The 20,872-nt window shown below is 37.2% G+C and overlaps 1 protein-coding gene across 1 annotated transcript in view; it reads left to right on the top strand.

The window, feature by feature from the left end:
* Positions 1-20,872, top strand: part of PPFIA2 (PPFI scaffold protein A2) — a 349,091-nt gene that overhangs the window by 170,190 nt on the left and 158,029 nt on the right. Inside the window, exon 3 of the mRNA XM_075150610.1 lies at positions 12,680-12,742. Coding sequence (XP_075006711.1) covers positions 12,680-12,742 — 63 coding nt within the window. The remainder of the gene's footprint in view (positions 1-12,679; positions 12,743-20,872) is intronic.

The raw sequence follows: 20,872 nt of genomic DNA, 5'->3' as shown, positions 1-20,872 counted from the left end.
GTTGGAAAGCTGTATTTCTTTTTTCTAGCCCCAAAATAATGTTCAACAAATTATATTTTTTGTTCAAATTATAAAATGTTATTAGTGGTGTTGTCAGTCCCTCATGGTTTAAATTTGGATTTTTACACTAACCAACAAAATACCTCTGTTTTGCAAACTAGATTCTGTATTTTTCGTATATGCATTTGTCTATATCTGCAGTTATGATGTACTCAAAAAGATTGTTTTTGTCTGGATCTGCAGTCTTTCATGTTGCTGTGTGGGTGAGTCTGAGAAAAAATATAGCCAATATTTATCCAGTGATGCTTTGATGCTAATTCTTTGCCTGTTTGAGTAAGTGTTGCCAGGGTAATGTTTTACTCTTTTTATTATATTCTTTTCATTGTAGTCAGTGAAGTGTGTGCTCTTGAATTTAGTGGTTTAAGTTATGCTATAGTCTCAGTTTTATATGGGCATGATAATTATTGTTACACTTTAAAATCCTGGTGCTTAGCTAGGCAGAATAACTGTACGCAGAGAAGCAAGACCACAGGTATCAGGAAACCTTTTCGTCCCTGGACCACTCCTTGGTCACCGCTGCAGCATCAGGGACCAGTGGCAGCATAGCAAAGGAAACTGGGCTCGTGGACGTACCAAACTGTCTTGCTCACTTTCCTCAAGTCTCCTGGCATACACACACTTTAAGCACCTTTGTCATTATTTTCGACGGATTTTCAACATCCATTTCTATTCATTTTCATTAAAAAGACGTAGCTCTTCCAACATATTCTGTTAGGAAATTTGGTCTGACTTATGCTTTAAGCAGCTGAAGGGAATATTACATGTGGAGAAAGCAAACTACTTAAATAAAAGTTCCCAAAGCTTATTTTTTTCTTGGAGCATTTTAGATTTGGGCTTTCAGTCAGTGCGGTGTTGAGTTATAAACCAGTGTCAAAAATGGCAGTTGAAAAAGACTTTTAAAAAGCTTTTGTGAATAAACATGCTGGTTTAATACATAAAGACACACAATCCTCAGTCTGCTGGTCTTCACCTGCAAAGTTTCATATTTAATTTAAATCAAAATTGTTTCAGTTCTTTCCTTTACAATTAGAATTTCATTTCATTTTTGAATGTGCTCTTCTTAATAATGCTTTTCATGAAAGCTTTTGTGGAAAGACTGGGTAATCTCCTTCTCCTACCTAGCCAAGTTATCAAATGTAGAAATCTACATTTCAGCTATAGTTAATGGAGAAGAATAACCCGTTTTATGTGCATTTCATCCTAAAATAGATCCTGACATAGGTCAGATGAATTTTGTTTTTATTTTGATGGCATAGGTTTTTTGGGTTTGGGTTTTTTTAACTCCTTGGACTCCGGAGGAGTCCTATTTCCCTGCCCTGGTGCAATACAAGAGATGAAACTATATCTGAGGGCTAATGCAAATAATCTTTCGTTTTCAATCACATAGATATAATATACTACAGTCCTGGTTTCGGCTGGGATAGACTTAATTTTCTTCCTGGTAGCCGGTACAGTGTTTTGGATTTAGTGTGAGAATAATGTTGATAACACACTGATGTTTCAGTTGTTGCTACGTAGTGTTTACACTAGTTAAGGACTTGTCAGCTTCCCATGCTCTGCCGGGTGCACAAAAAGTTGGGAGGGGACACAGCCAGGACAGCTGACCCAAACTGGCCACAGGGATATTCCATACCATATGACATCACGCTCAGTATATAAACTGAGGGGAGATGGCCAGGGGGCAGCGATTGCTGCTTGGGGACTGACTGGGCATCGGTTGGCGGACGGTGAACAGTTGCATCACTTGTTTATCTTGGGTTTTGTTCCCCTCTCTCTATCTCTTGTTGTTCCCCTCTTCATTACAATTTTTGATTATTATTATTGGTGTTGTTATTATTATTATTTTATTTCAAGCATTAAACTGTTCTTATCTCAACCCACAAGTTTTCTTACTTCTGCCCTTCTGCTTCTCTCTCCCATCCCACCGGGGAGTGGGCGGAAGGTGAGCAAGCGGCTGTGTGGTGCTTAGTTGCTGGCTGCGGTTAAACCACAACACCTACTTTTCAGATTCTTTCAGGAGATGGTAAAAAAAAGGCATCTGTTTTGCCTCTTCCTCACTCACAGCCTCTTTGTTATTTTCAGTGGAAATGCCTCCACGTCCTCTCCATGGATATCCTCCACCTTTGGGCTGCCTTTACAAGGTGTAATTTCACTGCCTGCATCTGCCACTGCTCATGGCTTTTTCAAACGACAATGTGAAGCTGAACTGATTTCTGACATCTGGCTGTTGCCCAAAGGGTTATGAACAGCTGAGAAAAAGATCAAAGTCTTATTAATTTGTCTTTGCTGCTTCTTGGCAGCATCATAAACAGCCTCAGTTCCTGAAACTGTGCGTAAATCATGAATGTATCACTGCACTGCTGTATGCATGTTTGGTATTTGGATGTCTTTTGGTATCTCAAAGGAGTGGGGGGGTGGTCTTTAAATGCAAAGAAAAATACTGCTGCTGAAGTCTGTGACTTAGGCTTTTATACTCACCAGGAAAAGCAAATAAAGCAAAAACAGCAGAGTGCGTCCAACCAATGTACATGTATGCCAAGCATACATTGTTATACACATATGAAACATTCCCTTCTGCCTTTTTTCAGAGAAGAAAAATTCTCAGGGCTATACTTGCACAGTGCCTAGCAAACATGGTGGCAAGTTATAATATAAATTACTTTAAATAATAATTGCTGTAAGATAGCAGGAATGCATGTGATGGTCCTGACCTATTCAGGACCTGCAGAATGTTGTACAGTCATCAGTGAGACAGGGAGGGAGAGAGCCAGAATTGCTTGGAAGCTGGCCCAACAGAGTAGTGTTAAATCCCCCAGGAATTAGCACTGTCATTTCAGCAGTGTCTTCTCCAGAAGCATAAACATTTAGAACAAACCACCAAACTAAGAACGGTTCTACCAAAACACTTTGCAGACTGCAGATATCTATGTATCTGTACATGTCTTTCTCTGAGGGGACAGACTATGAGAAAAATCAGTGTGCAACAGTGTTAGCCGTATTTACTGGGCTTGTAGAATGAGGTTATAGTTATAAAAGTGCTACTTAACTTGTATAAAAATAGAAAATCGAATATGAAATTCTTTTCGTGAGGTCTAGGATTTAAACTGGTAATCTTAGCGGACCGATTGTTGCTGGAATTAGAATTGGCAGAGCTTTAATCAAAAAACCTCCTTCCTCTTGCATCATCAGGCAAGAGAGAGAGTGGTTTTATGTACTTTTTATTTTCTTCTTTAACTTTCTCCAACTCTATAGTTTTAAAAACGTAGATTTTTCTATTCTCCAAAGAAATATAGAGCAGAAATAAATTCTCTTAATCACTATGTCGCCAAATGCCAAAGAGGAAATCATAAATGAAAAGAAGCACTTCCTTTGTTGTGGATACCTTTCCAAAATGTATTTAAATCAAAGGTGGGGAGAGGGAAGAAGGTATATGTTCTTTAAAATTCTTTTCATATAGTATTTTCTCAGGTAATGTTCAAAAATGTCTATCTTAGTAGAAATTACCAATGATGTGATGATATCTAAGATTGAACCTTGTTGTTTGAGAGGCTGGTAACTGTACATTTCAAAGCTATACCAAGACAACTGTCCTGGTTTCAGCTGGGATAGAGTTAATTTTCTTCCTAGTAGTTGGTATAGTACTGTGTTTTGGATTTAGTATGAGAATAATGTTGATAACACCCTGATGTTTTAGTTGTTGCTAAGTAGTCTTTACATAGTCAAGGACTTTTCAGCTTCCCATGGTCTGCCAGGTGCACAAGGAGCTGGGAGGGAGCATAGCCAGGACAGCTGACTCAAACTTGCCAATAGGGTATTCGATACCATATAACCTCACACTCAGCATATAAAGCTGGGGGAAGAAGAAGGAAAGGGGGACGTTCGTGGTGATGGTATTTGTCTTCCCAAGTAACCCTTACATGGGATGGAGCCCTGCTTTCCTGGAGATGTCTGAACACCTACCTGCCGATGGGAAGTGGTGAATGAATTCGTTGTTTTGCTTTGCTTGCACGTGCGGCTTTTGCTTTACTTATTAAACTGCCTTTATCTCAATCCACAAATTTTACTTTTTTTTTTTTCCGATTCTCTCCCCCATCCCACTGCGGGGGAGTGAGCGAGTGGCTGTGTGGTGTTTGGCTGCCTGCCAGCTTAAACCACAACAACAACTTTTGGTTATACACTCAATTTGTGCAAGGTTATTATATTTTACTGTGCATTCACATCCTTCATACTTAAAATTTAATGAACCATCCAAGAAGTGTTAAATGTGGCCTTTCCTATATCCCCCATCCCTGAGCTCTGTTGCAGAGTCTGGGATGGACGATGCAGAGTCAAAGTCAACCTCGCTCTCGGTTTGTCCCTGTAGTGGCTGAAGCAGTTTTCTCCACTAACTCACTCTGGGTTTGTGCAGGTCTCTTGACAGAGCTGGGCTGAACACAGCAGTGTGGTGTGGGTATGGTCAGTCCTTCATGAGTGGCCTCCCTGGCCGCAGGGGATGGACTGCGTCAAGTCATTTCTTTTTCGTCCTGCACCATGGGACTGAGTTCAGGGAAGACATTATGTCCCTTTTCCTTTGTAACAGGAGTAAAACAGTAGCTTTCCACTTCACTGTCTGAAGAGAGAACTTCTCCTCATTACCTCATATGCCTTCTCTTATTTTTCCTAGGAGTCATCATTGCTCTAGATTTAAAGTCTGGCATATTGGGGATTCATAAACCAACATAGCATAGACAGTACAAGCTCACATGTGACAAAGCAGGCAATGACTTGCAGAAGGGGTACAGTGTGAAGTTCCCAGACAGATTTAGGAAACTTTAAATTAATGCAAGTTGTATTGTTACACTGTTATGGCTCTTTTTCGAATGTGAAGGATATGAAGGATAAACCATTACTGAAGCTTAGCTATCTATGATTACAATTTCCAGACGGACTTATCTTGAAGACTGTTTTTGAAGGACCAGTTTGCAGTTGGTCAAAGTAGTTCTATCTATATTCTGATGATTTGGTTTGGTGAGGATATTTCAGCTGATCAGGCACAGCACAAATTCTTTTACGTATATGTATGTACAGTTAAATGATAAACGTGTGTTAAGTGCCTTTGAAGAGTACCCTATCTAACTCGTACTTTCCTAAGTAAATACACAAGCCAGAAATAGCAAAACACAAATCTCTTCTTTTAAGATGCAGTTAGCTTGCCCTCAATGTTGATGTTTGAGAATTTATAGTGGTGGGAATTTCTTTTATCGTTTTTCCATCATAAGAACACTTATCTAGTCATAAAGCCAGATAACACAGTGCTTAAATCAAAAGTACTGGTGTTGCTTGGCTTCTTCAGGGAAAAAAACACTCACCTCTTACCTAGTGGGAATGCTTAGTTGCAAAATTCCTCGACTGTCTTTCAAGCTTTTCATCATTATTACACACATTCACACTGTGAGATTTGTTTTTAGCTGTTCTGTTACTGGAAAATTACCAAAAAAAGAAGAGCTTAATTTAGCCTTTATGCTATATTCTCCCTGAAAATATATGCATAATAAATGATGTAAAAACACTGTTGTGAACCTGAGTCCTATCTGTCTGCAGCCTGAAGTACCCTGATAAGTACATGAAGGAGCACTGAGGAGATTGAATGATCACAAGCCTGAATGAAGGCTTCTGTGCTTTATCGCTTACCATCTTACCTTCTCCTTGAACACGTTAATTGAGAGTTGAGGCATAACCTTCTGGGCCTCCCTATTGTACATGGTGGGGTCGTACCAGTTGCTCCTTTCTGTTTGCTCACACACATACAGAATAGCCATGTCCCAGGGTCCTCTATAGCCCAGCCAGAGCAGAATCTCTCTCAGGAGTGCAAGAAGGTGCTGCATTCTGCACTCAAGGGCACGTTTTCTTCTGCCTCATCCTGCTTCCAGGAGATCAGAGGGCAGATTGTCCCTTTGTTTGCAGGAAACTTGACATGCTGGCACATGCATTCAGGGAAATGAGGGAAATATTTATTACCACAAAATAAAACCATAGTTCACTGTCCTGGTTTTTTCCCTATATAGAAATCTGAGGATTGGAACAGGAACAGATTTTGAATAGGCTTCACTTGACTTTTGTGGGGCAATCAAAGTTGTATGCTGTTCTTGAAAACGATTTAGCCATGCTTTTGGCTTTGCTGCCTGCTGTAGTCATACAGTAAGAATGAGACTACAGGAAGCAAAATTTTCAAATTAGAGCAAGTATGATTCACTGTATTTTGAACATGTTTTCAGAATTTTGGCTTCATTTTGCCTTTGACAAATCTCTGATGGTCCCTGTGATCCATGTCCTGTTTTTGAGATTTCTCTCCCCCACAAGAGATCCATGAGGTTTCTAAAACCTGTATAGGCTCCTCAGGTGTGCTCAAGATGTGTCTAACCTGGATCTGTCATAGGTCTGATCTTCTGGGACCATGTGCACAGTTTAGCATCGCTCTTAACACACCTTCCTAAACTACGTTTGTCTTATTGCAGGCCAGCATGCAGACATGTGTGAACTGCTGTATCTTCCTTCCCCACAGCCTGGGCTTCAGTGACAAGAGAGATTATTACCGTAGGTTGGGGACAGGTCTGGCAGCTGGGTGATTAGAGCAGGGAGTGCAGGAAAATACTGTAGGTGTATTTGGTTGGTGGGGTTTTTTTTATTTTATTTTTCTCTTTCATTTTCTTTACCTTTCTTTCTTTCTTCCTTTATTCTTTCTTTCTGTCTTTTCAATACTAGTGATCCATAAAATGACTTGGAACTGGACCTGGAACGTAAATATCGGACTCTTTGTGCTTCATTAGACAGAGCAAAAGAGTAGTCAGCATGATTTCCACAGATCTAGTTTGAAAACCAATTAGCATAACATTCCAACATGTTCATATAGTTTCATATTTTTACATGATATCAAATGAGCATGTCCTTTGTTTTCTACACTTGTAAAAAAAAAATCTTGTCGTTTGAAAAGACTTTATGCAAAGGAAATTCTGACAATTCGGCAAGGAAATATTTTTCGGTTTTGACTAAGAACTATTCAGACAGTTCCTTTCTAGACTTTATTAACTAAATTTTTAATGATGGAATATATGCTTGAATTATTTCTGTGCCTTAGTACAACACAGAGGCATGATCTTGTGATATTTTAATGGCTACATGAACTCAAACTCTGCTTCTGTGATCGCTGTTCTGAATCTTTATTTGCTATAGTAAATTTCTCCTAAGTTCAATACATTTAAAACAATACTTTATAGTGTAATTATAAGAGCTTATTTTAACTACGGTGAGTTTCTGCATTCACATCTTGGAACATTTTTTAAATGATTAATCAAAGAATAATTAGACAGTTCAGTCACTGTGATACAGGTAAACAAATAAATATGAATCTTATTATCTCTTTAAAATGCTCACTTAATGATGTATTACCTTACCTCTTATCATCATTTAACAGTAGTGTGGGAAGATTACTATACAGCAAGGTCTGTCTTTCTACATATTAGGTTTTAAGGGCTAGATCTTGCAAATTTTTACATTTAGGTTTAGATTTTTTAGATTTAACTCTGCAGTGATAACAAGTTCCCTGTAGTTCAGTGGGAACACTCCCATGTACAAGGTCAAATGTGTATAGGTCAATGTACGTACCAGAGAGTTACTATTGATATAGATGGTTGTAGAGGGTGTTTTTTGTTACTTCTTTTTACTTTTTTCTGCAGGCTATCATCATCAAGCATATAATAATTATTAGTTTATATATAGTGTGTGTACATATATACATGTGGATGGATACAGGTGTGTGTATATATGTACAATATATATCAAATCTTAGAATCATAGAATAGTTTGGATTGGAAGGGACCTGTAAAGGTCATCTAGTCCAACCCCCCTGCCATGGGCAGGGACACCTTCAACTATTGAAGTTGCTCAGAGCCCCGTCCAACCTGACCTTGAATGTTTCCAGGGATGGGGCATCTACCGCCTCTCTGGGCAACCTGTGCCAGTGTTTCACCACCCTCATTGTAAAAAATTTCTTCCTTATATCTAGTCCAAATCTACTCTCTTTTAGTTTAAAACCATTACCCTTTGTCCTATAGCTACAGGCCCTATTAAAAAGTCTGTCTGCATCTTTCTTATAAGCCCCCTTTAAGTATTGAAAGACCGCAATAAGGTCTCTCTGGAACCTTCTCTTCTCCAGGCTAAACGTCCTTACATACTTCTTTGTATATGCAAAATTATTGTATATTTGTATGTAGACACACATGCACAGACACACCAATTCTGGTCATACAAATGAGGCTCCTTTTGATTTGCTTAACTTCAGAGAATGGACACTTTCAACTCTGTTGAGTTAAAAGTACTAAGTTGATAATTTAGGACTATTCATTTACTTCCCATATTTACAATGTCATTACATTTAACTGAATAGCTAACTGAATAAGAAAGTATAATTAAAGAATAAAGATCATATATTAAATTATTTTTTTAGCTGGAGGAAGAAAAATAAATTATGTATATTTTGATTCAACAATAAAAGATCACTTTCTGCACAGAACCAGCTGACAGCTTCAGATAAGAGGCCCTTCACAAAGACAGCTTTGATATACTAAGGGCAGCTGATAGTAAGATGGGGCAATATAAAGCATTAGATTTAGTGAAAAGGTTATTGTTGATGGGTTTGTTTGATATTTTTTGAAGAAAATATCTAACATTTTTTTCTACTACAAATGTTAAAAGAAATTACAGTGACCTTTTTTTTTTCTGTTTAATTTAGATGATATATTAAGAGGTCAAACTTACTTTTCAGGGATAACTATGCATTTCCATGGAAGAAAGAGTGGTGGAATTTCACAGATTTTACTGAGAACTTGCATGCTATGTAAGTCTCATATACGCTGAGTTCCAGTGTTAGGGACAAACTCTGGTTTTGCTGTTTTGCTGTAAAATGCTGTGCATTTTACTGAGATTTAAATATTAATTATAGTTATATTACTTTTTTCAATTTGAGATACCAATGCTAATATGTAATTTCCAGAAGAGCAGAGTTTCAATGCATCAACCTGCTGGGCTCATTTTCAAAAATAAATACCAACTTCTTTAGTCAGTTAAGTCCTCCACTTGAGTAGTCAGGAGAGATTCAAACGTATCCTTTACATTTTTTGTCCTCCCTAGTTATGTGTCTGTTACACTGAAGCAGCATCCTCCTCAACAGATCTAAGTTGGTCTGCCTTCCAACTTCTTTTCCACCCAAAAGTCTACCTTGCAAGTGGGCTGTGAGTCTGAGCCACCTGGTGGCATTCAGCTTTCCTGGTGAGTCTCAAACTATTGGGCTCTAATGTGTCCCAGAGGCTGCAGTCAACCCTTACCCAAAAGCTTGCTGCATATGACTGGCAAGTTTGGTCTTCACTGGGCCTGCAAGACTTGTCTTCGTTGCTGCATTGCTTTCTAAGCCAGCCTTTACAGACAGTTTTAAGACTTAAAGCCTGCCAATGGATCTCTGAGGTGGCTGCAGAAGAGGAATGACATGTCGTTTGTTCGTAATGATATTGGCAATGAGGTGAGACATGAAATCACTTGTTGGTTGTCACGGACTTAATTTATCCAGAGCAAGCCAGGGAACTCCAGGAGGTGTAGCTTGGCTGTGTATGTACCTAGAGGGCTTTTTGTAGGTGACACATTTTCTGAAAATGTTTTCAGATGTGCCACAGCCTCACACAAGGCTTTTCTATGTGGAAATCCAAAAGAGAGAGGAGAAGGAGCCTGGAAACATTTCTGGGTCCATCATTTAGGATACAGCTTGAGAATCTGTCCCCCGTCCCCTATTTGTTCACAGCAAATAGTAGCCGAAGTGCTCATCCCAAGCAAAAATATATGCATGTTCTAGAGCTTCATTTTCAGAATTTTCTCTCCCTGTTGACCCTGTTTTCTCCTCTGGTAAATTTTAATGCTTATGCGTTTTCTCAAGGAGGAAGACCAAACTGTAATAGAAAGTTTCATGAATATTAATACTTATAGGTTATAGTTACTAGGGTACAAAGCACTAAGTAGATGCTATAATATGAGATGCATTCCTGAATGGAATAAATATTTTACCAACATGCATGAGATGGGAATTGCTGCATTACTTACACTGCATAACTCGTTCTTGGATTTTGTATCTCAAATGATTGCCCATAACATCTTCATGACAATACCATGTATTTGCCTTAACACACATAGTTTGAAGACAAACAATTTTAGACTTAATGCACAAATTTTATACTTTTTATTGAATATTTTTCTTTCATTTCTCTTCTCTTATACTTGACATTTTAGGTACTATGAGTTCAGTTGGATAGGAAATTACCATGGCTATAAGGAAATAGCCTTACGGCGTTGAAATAACAGGGATCATTCTGATATTTCACTCTAATTTCCAATTACGTAAAGTTTCCCATAGTAGGCCTGAAAAGTCAAAATACTGGACCTTAAACCTATCAGCTGCTAGAATTGAACACTGTTCATTTTATACCTTTCATCAATAAACCTTTAATCACAATTTTACAAGAGGAAAGAGGGGGAAAACTGTTTACAAGATAATTTGAAAGATTAGGCTGAAGTTACTCGGAGATTATTACTCTTAACAGTGATGGACAGCAAAGGTGAATTAGTTAACAGAGCTCAGATGCAGCAGTCAAAAGTATACAGTAGATCTACCTTTTCACACAAAAGTGCAAAATTATCAGAAAACATCATATATGAGACATATGTAAATTAAAAAATGTGCAAAAACATGTAAACTATTTACACATTAATCCAGGTGCATTTGTCTCAACCCTTTTTTAGTAGTTGTATATGTATAAATATTGAGATTAAATTTAATAAGCATTAAACTGTTATTAAATAAAGATGTGTGAGACTGAAATAATGAATGGATAAAGTTTATAATGTGTATGCTTTCTTGTGCTGAGGTGTTGTTTATTTAAAACAGTGTCATGCTGACATAATGCGGGCTGTGTTTTCCTTAAAAACTCTGGAGCAACAGTGGTGTTAAAGATCCATCTAAACATGATACATAAATTGACCATGAAGTTGCTTTGCATGGAAATGTTCTTTTCAAAAGTAGCTGCTTTGTATGAAGTGAAATCTCCTTTTAAAAAAACAATAAAAAAGCATTATAAAAATGTTTTCAAATATTTAAGGGTGTAAATCTAAAGAAGGGAAATCTGACACAAGCAAGTCAAGAACTTGCCATCATACATGGAGAGTTTTGCTTAAAATTCAAGATTTACTCTTTTTGTTACCACTAATAGCATAATTCTCCTTTAATACATTGAAAGTTTAAAACTATTTCAAATATTTAAAAACAATTACAAATCACAATGTGAAGTTCATTGGCAATATGTGGTTTGTAGACAGATGAACATGGATACATGCCCGTGGCTGTTATTAAATATATTGATAATGTGCACATTTTTGTTTACTGCAAAAGTCAGTCATAATATACAGTCAGGCTTAACTTCCTCATAAATTATAATAGTGAAGTCATTATAAAACACATCTTGCAATATGTTGTATTTTCCAAATGTTATGTTGTGCTATTAAAAATACTTGAATGCAAAAATACTGTCTTTTTGTCAGTTCTGAATAGCAGGTTTACTGAATTGAGTTGGTAAATAGTCACAGAAATAAAGCTTAAGTCAATATTTACTTTGAGAGATGATGAAGCTCAACTATAATTAGCATGAACATTGTATGTATTGTTACATATGCTCTCAACAATGGAAAGAAATTGTTTAGAGGTTTAGTCTAGAACTGTTTTGGTTTTTTCTAAATGGCAGTCAGGATAGATTGAACCAGAGGTTTAAAAAGTACTTCTAGAACTTTTTGAAAATTTCTACTGTTAATTTCCTCTGAAGTAAATATTGAGATCTGAAGAAATGTCATCTGGTCAGATTGCCTACTAGTCGGGGTCTTTCTAAAGAAGAGTATTATACGCTGGGCTCTGCAAAAATAAATGAAAAAGTCATGAAAAAGGAGGAAAAATAGCATTCAATGCTAAAATATATTCTTCAGATAGCTGAAGGGACTTCCAGATTTTTAACTGCACATAGCTTTTTTCCTACTGTTTTTCCACTCTTACGATTGATTGGTACAACAACGAAGTCTGAGACAACATGAAAAATTTATCAATTTAACAGGTAAATTCTACCTAATAATTTAATAGGTTTACCTCTTTTGATGTGTTTCTGTAAGATGTTTTAATTTGGGGGAGAAGATCCTACTTTTTTCAGACCTCAGATTAAAATTAGAGACCTCAGATTAAAATTAGCCATGGAGCTATGATTATTTCTCCATAGTTATCTGACTGTTTGACAGTGCTTCAGAGTTCACTTCTGTGAACACAGTACAAAACACCGAAGTGACTTACTCTTTATTTGGTCTCAGCGCCTCATGAGCCAGGAGATGTAACAATACTTTCAATTTTTTGTGTGAATTTCAGTTGAGCCACATTTTTGTTCTCTTAGATGAGCTTGCTTCAATGGTAATAACATTCATCTTGTTAGCATGGTGTAATTTAAATATAGTGTAGCACTGTACAAAATTCTGTTCCATTCAGCAGAATCTCTGTTGCCCCCTTTTTCAGATGACGGTTGCTGCTGGTACGAGCATTGAGAATAACATTCAAAGGACCATATCCTGCCCTAATGTATGTTCAAAATATCTTGGATTTTTGCGTAATTTAAATGCGAAGCCTCCTTATGTGAATTTGCTATTTTGTTGCCCACAGAAGCTTGTGCATCTTGAGGTTACTTCACATTACATATTTCAGGGTCAATGAATATTGTACTACAAGTGAGGTCTCAGCCTATCAAAATTACGGAATTACTGTCATTTTTTTCTATATGGTTTGATGGTGCAGCAAAATAAAGACAATGATAATATATTCACAGTTCCTTCTGCGTTTACCTTGCTTCCCACCCAGCTCAATGCTCCTGTCAGTTGAAGTCAGTAGAACAGCAATAGGCCAAATGAGGAAAGCAACGAGAGGCTATATTTATTCTACTTAACCTTGTTCTAAATTGGATTTTGGTATAAAGATGTGTAATACTAAATTTGGAAGGTAATTTAATTTTTCTTGCTTAAACAAATATATCCCATGACTTAAAATAGAAGAAGGGAAGGGTTACTATTGCTCATGAAAGGTAGAATAAGAAATCTATTTTGTTAACAAAAGAAGCAAATTATTCACTTGTAGTATAATAGGTCATTTATCTTTTTTTACTAAAACTATTCAGATAATGGAAAGTCATTGGGCCAAAATTGAACTCTTACACATTAATGGGGAAACATTAATGAGAATTTGGGATGTACCATTGAGAAAAGACTGTGGCTCTGCATTAAATAGAAGCTATTTTTTATCATGTAATGTGTTTAATAATTTATTTTTCAGCTAAATTTTATCATGTTTATAGGGGAACTGGCAGAAGGAATTCTGGATAAACATTTCCATCACCTTAAGTTCTTTTAAGATATAATAAGTAAGCAAAGTACAAGCACAATGTAGTTAAAATAACTAATAGTTAAGAGAAAAAATACTGTGATTTAATATTGGCAAGAAGTTAGTTCATCCTCCCTATCTGGGAAAAAAATTCAACATCTTAAACCAATCTTTTTTCTGGGAAGTTTGTGCTCTTAAGGGAACATTGAGAAATTTTTTACACAGAAGATACTGCATCTGATTATCTGAATCATTATGGATTTCTGAATACATTCCTTGAATGGACCAATATTATAAATTCTTGGCTATGATTTGTACTGTTTGATTCCAGTTTCAAACTTGCTTCTGTGCAGAGGAAAAAAGCTTCCTCAATACATAATGTATGATTAATCTCCAATCTCTTCCAGATTTTCAACAAGACTTTAACTTCTCCAAGGCGATTTTAGTATTTCAGTCTGCAAATAGTACCATTTTTAATGGAAGATAGTAATATGAAAGATAATAATATGACAGAATTGACAAGCATGGAAAAATGCAGGATTTCAGATTTAGTGATAGAAGTCCATACCATTACTTCAAAATTGTTTGGGGCCTTTTAGTTTGTTTTCTTTTTTTAAAAAATACATTAAGACAGGCTATAAATAGATGCTTTCTTAAAAGAATGAAAAAACCCAGCAACTCAGAGGTTACCTTTTATTCTGTGGATTATATCCGTTACCACTAAAATCAGTAAGCAATTCATTAACTGCCATTGAACAAGAATATCCTTATTCTTGCCTTTAGAGATCATAAGAGCTGTCATTGTAAACTACAGTTCTTAATTATGCTCCATTTTTAATTTTGTTCCTTCTCTTTGGACTTCTGTGAGGATTTTTTTTTTCCAAAGAGAAATATATCAACCTCCACAAGGAAGGGGATAAAATTTAGAATTCATTAAATGCTCTTCTAACTCCATCTCCTGATTTTCCTGTCTAATGTTTAATCTTGAACTTAATGTTGTCTCTGCTCTAGAGACAGTGGAGGCTAGAGTCAGTCTCACCTGCTGGCTCTCTGAAGGTATCAGTCTTTCTCCGATGACTAAAAAGAGGACCTAAAAGGCCATCTTGGCTTAGATACCTTGCTTATAGGTGATTAAAATTAAGTAATACAAACCCTGTTTTCCCAATTTAAGATTATGTTTAGGACAAGAATTACCTCACCAAACTGTAGCCTCCTAAAAGGCTAGTGTCAATTAAGCTATGATGCAGCTGCTTTCAATGAAGAAAACAAGGTATACCATTTGAAGAATCATCCCCTCTTAAGATAGCTTGGATAGATTGTCACTGAGGGGTCTTTTTCTCTTAACTTAAGCAGTAGGTTAGGCGAATAGCTTAGCCTAGACATTAAAGACCATTCTCAGAGCTGACACTTGGAAGAAAATGTAATTCCTGTGCAGATAACAGTGAAAAATCTTGCAATTCAGTTGAAAGACTAGGCTTTAATATTTCCCTCTGAAATCTCTTCATGAACTAAAAAGAATTCTTAAATGGTCTTCGATAAAAGACCATTAGTTCCCATTCTAGATTTCACTTTTAGTGTAAATGCACTAAAAATAAAAACTTTTATGTTTAAAACTACTTTTTATTTCCTCCACGGGGGGAAATAACACAATTCAGTCACAAAGGGTGTGAAACAAGCTCTTACCATTATTTTTTACTTATACCCAAAATCATTGTCAAGTGGTCATGAGGCCTAATTTTAGATTCTCACTTTATAAATAGGTGCAAACAACCAAATTCTTAACTCTGAAGACTCTTAACGAGGAGATACAGTATTAGTTCTGTTTCAGACTTCCAAATAAGTCTCCATGAAAGTTTATCATTTTATGCAGATGATTTTTTATACTTGAATTCCTGAAATTTCTTTTCAGTTTTATCAGATATTTGAATTTATAATTAATAATGACCAAAAGTCCTGTTAGATACAAAAGAATCCTATTCAGAGGCAGAATATAATCCCTACCAACATCTACATGTCATCCAAATGCACAAAGCCTTCAGCAAGAGCAAAGAGTGGAAATCTGCGCTCATCCTTTCAACCAGCATCTTGCGGGGAGGATAGGAAGGGAGGGCAGTTCTGCTTTATAAGTACTTCTCTTAGCACAAGATCTTCCTGGGGCACTGTAACAATTGCAAAAGCAGACCCAGCTTCAGTTTAGAGAAATACTGTAAGTGAAAAGAGTTATCCAAAACTTGATGAGTAATCGCAAAGTGTTTTATTCAGTCCTAAATCCTCTGGTTTCCTGATGATTGGAAACTGTTTATGTAGCTATTCGTTACTGAATAAAACCCGACTAAGGAGTTCTTCACAAGTACGTTTTTATATTATGACTGATTGTTCTTATGCTAATTAGAAAAAAATTGCTAAAGGAACAATTTAATGCACTTTGTAATATATGAGAAAGAAAATTAATTAAATCATTTCTTTTATTCCATTGAATTCCAAACCTGCAATTACCTACGTGAACCATAGTTTTAATAACTGGCATTAAGGCTGTCGAATCTACAGCTGAAACTGATTGAATGCATGGTAACTTTTCAATTATTGGGCTACATTATTCTGAAATGTTTTCTGGTTTCTTGTAATTACTGTGAATTGCACAACTCTGTATTTCTGCCTTTTGTAAAAGGGATAGCTGTGGAGGATGCTCTTAGAAGCATAAAATTTTCAGTCAGTATATATTGCACTGGTTCACCATTTTAATTGCATGGCATTAATTCTACAGTTATTATTAATTATAAAACTCAGTTATTTATCAAAAAAAGGCACAATACATTTGATTTGGCTTTTCTAGTTCTTAATCTCAGACCTAAAATATACTTCTAGAAGTATTCATCTAGAAGCAGACTTTGAGGTGCTAAAACTGTACAGAAAACATAAAATAGATTGTTCATGGAAATATATGCTAAAATATTTAAAAGGCGTTATTAAGCCTGAGTAACATCTCTTAATGTTATTAGTAACAAATGTAAGCAGGTTTTTAAATATAAAGCGTATAGTATATCATTTTCCTTAATAGAAATACACTGCAAAGCTTGCAATAAAACTGAAACTCAAGAAGAAACTGCAATATATTCAAAATTGAGAACTTTGTTATTATGATGATTTTTAAGGTACAATTTTGTGGGCAGTTTGCCACAAATTAAAAAAATCTAATTTGCATGCTGTTGGTCTGTGAAGTTTGCACCTCCACAGTCTTCATTATAGGCCTCAATTTACCTTTATTCCCACATAAACTTTCTGTTTTCTATTTCTCATTATTATAAATTGTTTACACGACAGAAGCTGTGTGAAGAAATTGATATTATGTACAATACTAATATGCTATTGCAGTTTATTCCCTTCTCCTACGTATTGTTTAGTGGGATAATAGAGGCACTTAACTGCTAGGTTTGCTGTCTTTCATGCAAGATATCCCAAATCTTGACTATAACTATACATATATGTGTTATTTTTATAGATTAGTCTTTCAACAACAACTACAATTGCTGTATACTTTGAAAACAGTGTTTCTGTCAGAAGTCATTTCTGTAGATGTACGCTTAAAGTAAACATGCGTTCTCATATGCCTGGATGGACATTACTGATGGATGAGTCATTTAGACAGAACAATCTATCATACTTTGATATCTCAATGCCATTATTTGATGGCTGGAAACAGTGCAAGCTAATGGTCAGAACAAAGACAGGACACTTTGTATGCAGATCCAGTTGCTGTGGTTGCAGACCTTGAGCTTCTGCAAAATGGCAGTATTAGTACTCCTTTTTTTTTACAGCTCTTTAAGGTCCACAGTAAAAATGTAAACAGCAAAAGAAAATGGTGGCAGGTATTAAACATGCTGTGTTTTCTTCATTCGGAACAGCAGAACTTAAATCTTGTTTTTTTAAAACAAAATTGCTCTATATAATAAATGAAAACTTACTTTACTGCATATAACTGCAAAGAAAACTAATTATTTCATTTTAATCAAGTGCAAAACCAATGTATTTTGTTATTGCACCATCAGCTATTCCACTACTCTTTCATGGAAAAGCCACATTTGTTCTGTCTAAAGGGATAGATATCTTCAGGAATACTTCACAGAGCTAGTCACAAATTTTAGAGTAATTACTTTGAAAATGCAGGGGTTTTTAAATTCTAGCATATGTGATTCAGGCTGTTTTGTTTGGGTAGATGTTTTTATTAATTGCATAGCTTAATGTGTGTACATTTTTAACATCAATGTTTTTGATTATCTTATGGCCTTAGATAAGATATAGAGAATATATAGAGACATTTTCTACAGTAGTTCTGTAGGAAGACAGCAATTTGCTTATATTTTATCAAATTTGGCTGTTATGTAGCATCTTATAAAACTGCTGGTTTTCATTCATCAGCAATCTTAATTCTTTACACTATTTCAAAAGGTGTTTTGGGAGGGTTACAGTAAGGGGGGGGAGAAAGAGAGAAAACTTTGGTAATATACAGATACCTTAAAATATCAGTGTATTTATTTTTCTCCCAAATGAAAATGAAACTGTACTTCCTATGCTTTCTGGATACTTCTTTTTTTTCTATCAAAGATTAAATCCTACTTGTTTTCGTAAGTTTGTTCATGTGAATAAGCTGAGCATGTTTTTTTCCTTAAGATTAAGCCAAATGCCTTTATGCTCAGGTAAGCTGAAGCAGAAATAATTTTTTCTATCCTGGGAACATTTCTGAGATTGAGAGGAAAAAATAATCTAGAACTACTACACATAGGAACAAAGAGTCGGAAGTTTAAACATAATTACAAACCTCCAACCTTTCTCAGGTTGCTATGAAAGCTCCCTGAGCTTTCAGCTCAACTCCTTCAGCTCTTTTTCAACCTTCATAAGATTCAGAGATTTACCAAATAGTGACCTACCTCTTGAAGCTACAAACCCATTTTATGTGATCACCTGACACTTTCAAGTGTCAGACCCTCTTGGCACATAGATGTCTTATTTTTGTCCATGGAAGGAAAAAAATTGTAGGGAGGTTTCCTTTCTCAAGCTTTTACCCAAACTCCATAGTTCAAAGTCTTCAGGAGTTCACTTCACTAACAAATAAACTTGCAAACAGAAAAGCATTTTCAGTTCGTTCTCACTTCAGTTCGTTCTCAATGACTGCGCAGCCCAATATTTTGAGCATGACACTAATCTTTTGGCCCTCATCTCCCATTTCCCTGCCACAGGGCCAGCAAGTCTCACTGTGCAGCTCAATATTTCTGCCTCTGCTCCAGACCTCGTGACAGGCAATTAACTGGCAGATCTGCCACCTGGCCAGCTGTGCCAAGTGTGTTAAATCCTAAGGTACAAAGAGATAGCAGCAATGCACTGCAACTGGGGGGATGTATCACTGGCAAATGTATGTCTTAGCAACAGTGTGGTGTCCTGGTCCTCAAGTATGTGGCTGCACACTCATGGTAATGCTGTTACGTGCACAGCGTCAGTGTCCCAGCATAGCTTTGCAAGCACTCCAACGCTTTTCCATGGCTTTTGGACTGACACAATTGATTCCACTCATTTGAGAGATTGAAAACTGCAAAATGGAAATCAGGAGTTAGGAGTTGTAGCAGCGTTAGCAAGGGATTTGCAAGGAACAGTGCTCAGATGATATCTAAGTTGTTCCACACCCTTTTAATTTTAATTTTTATATATGCACGGTGAATGGACAAGTACCACATGGTTAGCTCTGTTTTCAACTACAGCATGCCAATTTATAGGTGTTTATTTGCTGCATCCTGGGAGATGAAACAACTTTAAAATCAGTACATCAATATCATGATGAAGAGTATTATATGAAAAAAATCTTGCCTGGGTTCACAGAAACTAGATGTCACTAGACAGCTCTACAGAGCAGATCCACTGGAGTGATTTCACCCAGGACGCTTAAGCTAGGCATTCCTCTCCCTGTGGCCCACTGAGAGGTTTGTTATTGTGGCTGACCTTGGCCAGCAGCCAGACACCCACACAGCTGCTTCCTCACTCCCCCTCTTCAACAGGACGGAGGACAAAATGGAGGAGAAAATAGGGTGAGAAAGCTCATAGGTCAAGATAAAGATGGAGAGATCACATAGGGGTTACCACCTGGGCAAAACAGACTTGACTTGGGGAAAATTAGTTTAATTTATTGCCAATTAAAATAGATTTGGATGGTGAGAAACAAAGACAAAAAATTAAAATAACACCTCCCATACACCCCCACACTTTTTCCCAGGCTCAACTTCACCCTTTCACTCCCAACTCCTCTGTCCCCCCCACCCCGAGCGGCAAAGGGGGATGGAGAATGGGGGTTGGGGTCAGTCCATAACAGCTCCTCTCCCCTGCTCCTTCTTCCTCATACTTTCCTCTGCTGTGGCGTGGGGTCCTCCGTGGGCTGCAGTGTGGATATCTGCTCCGGTGCCTGGAGCACCTCCTCTTCCTCTTCCTTCTCTGAGCTTGGTGTCCACACTGTGGTTTCTCACTCCCCTTTTCTTTCCCTCCTCCTTTGCCTCTTCCTTCTCTGAGCTTGGTGTCCACACTGTGGTTTCTCACTCCCCTTTTCTTTCCCTCCTCCTTTGCCTGTGAGGCATTTTTTTGCCCTTTCTTACAGACACTTTCCCAGAGGCACCACCATCTTGCCTGAGGGGCTCAGCTGTGCCCCGCGGGGGGTTGGTTGGAGCCGGCTGGAACCGGCTGTGACCGGCACGGGGCAGCCCCGGCCTCTCCTCACAGAGGCTTTGCAGCCCCACCATTGCCAACACCCGGGCACCTGCGGCCAGGACACTTGTGTGGCTATGCTCTGAGCATGCCTCACACGCAAGTCGACAAACAGGGATGAGCACTACCCATGTCCATCTAGTAGCTGAGATGAAACTGTCCAGCTTCCAGACTCCTCTATGAGCTACCATCTGCAAGAGTGAATGAAGAAAAGTTAATCACCAGAGGCTTTCTCCCCCTTCAGCTCATGTCACATCTCAAACAAGCTTCCATGTGCTTTCAAGAAAGATGCGGAACAGAACAGAAGCACTTACCTAGCATTTTCTGTTTTCTTCTGGACTTCCCCACTGGTTTTCTCTTTTTTTTTTGTTTTGTTTTCCCCCCTGCTTCTGAGACACGTCTTAAGTAAGGAGGCTTTCAAGCCACAGAAGGAAGATCTATATTTGGAAAGAACTATGCTTTCCCTGACTTTTAAAGGAAATCTGTGCATATAAAGATGTCCTGTGGGGAGAAGAGCAGATTTGCATTGGTTTGGTAACATTTTGCCTCTGTATTATTGCTGAGAAAGATCTTAGTCCTATCAGCAGAAAATAGATG

Source organism: Calonectris borealis, chromosome 1, assembly GCF_964195595.1.
Source record: "Calonectris borealis chromosome 1, bCalBor7.hap1.2, whole genome shotgun sequence".
NCBI classification, from domain to species: Eukaryota; Metazoa; Chordata; class Aves; order Procellariiformes; family Procellariidae; genus Calonectris; species Calonectris borealis.
The sequence above is the reverse complement of the archived record's forward strand: the minus strand, read 5'-3'. Positions and strand labels throughout refer to the sequence as shown.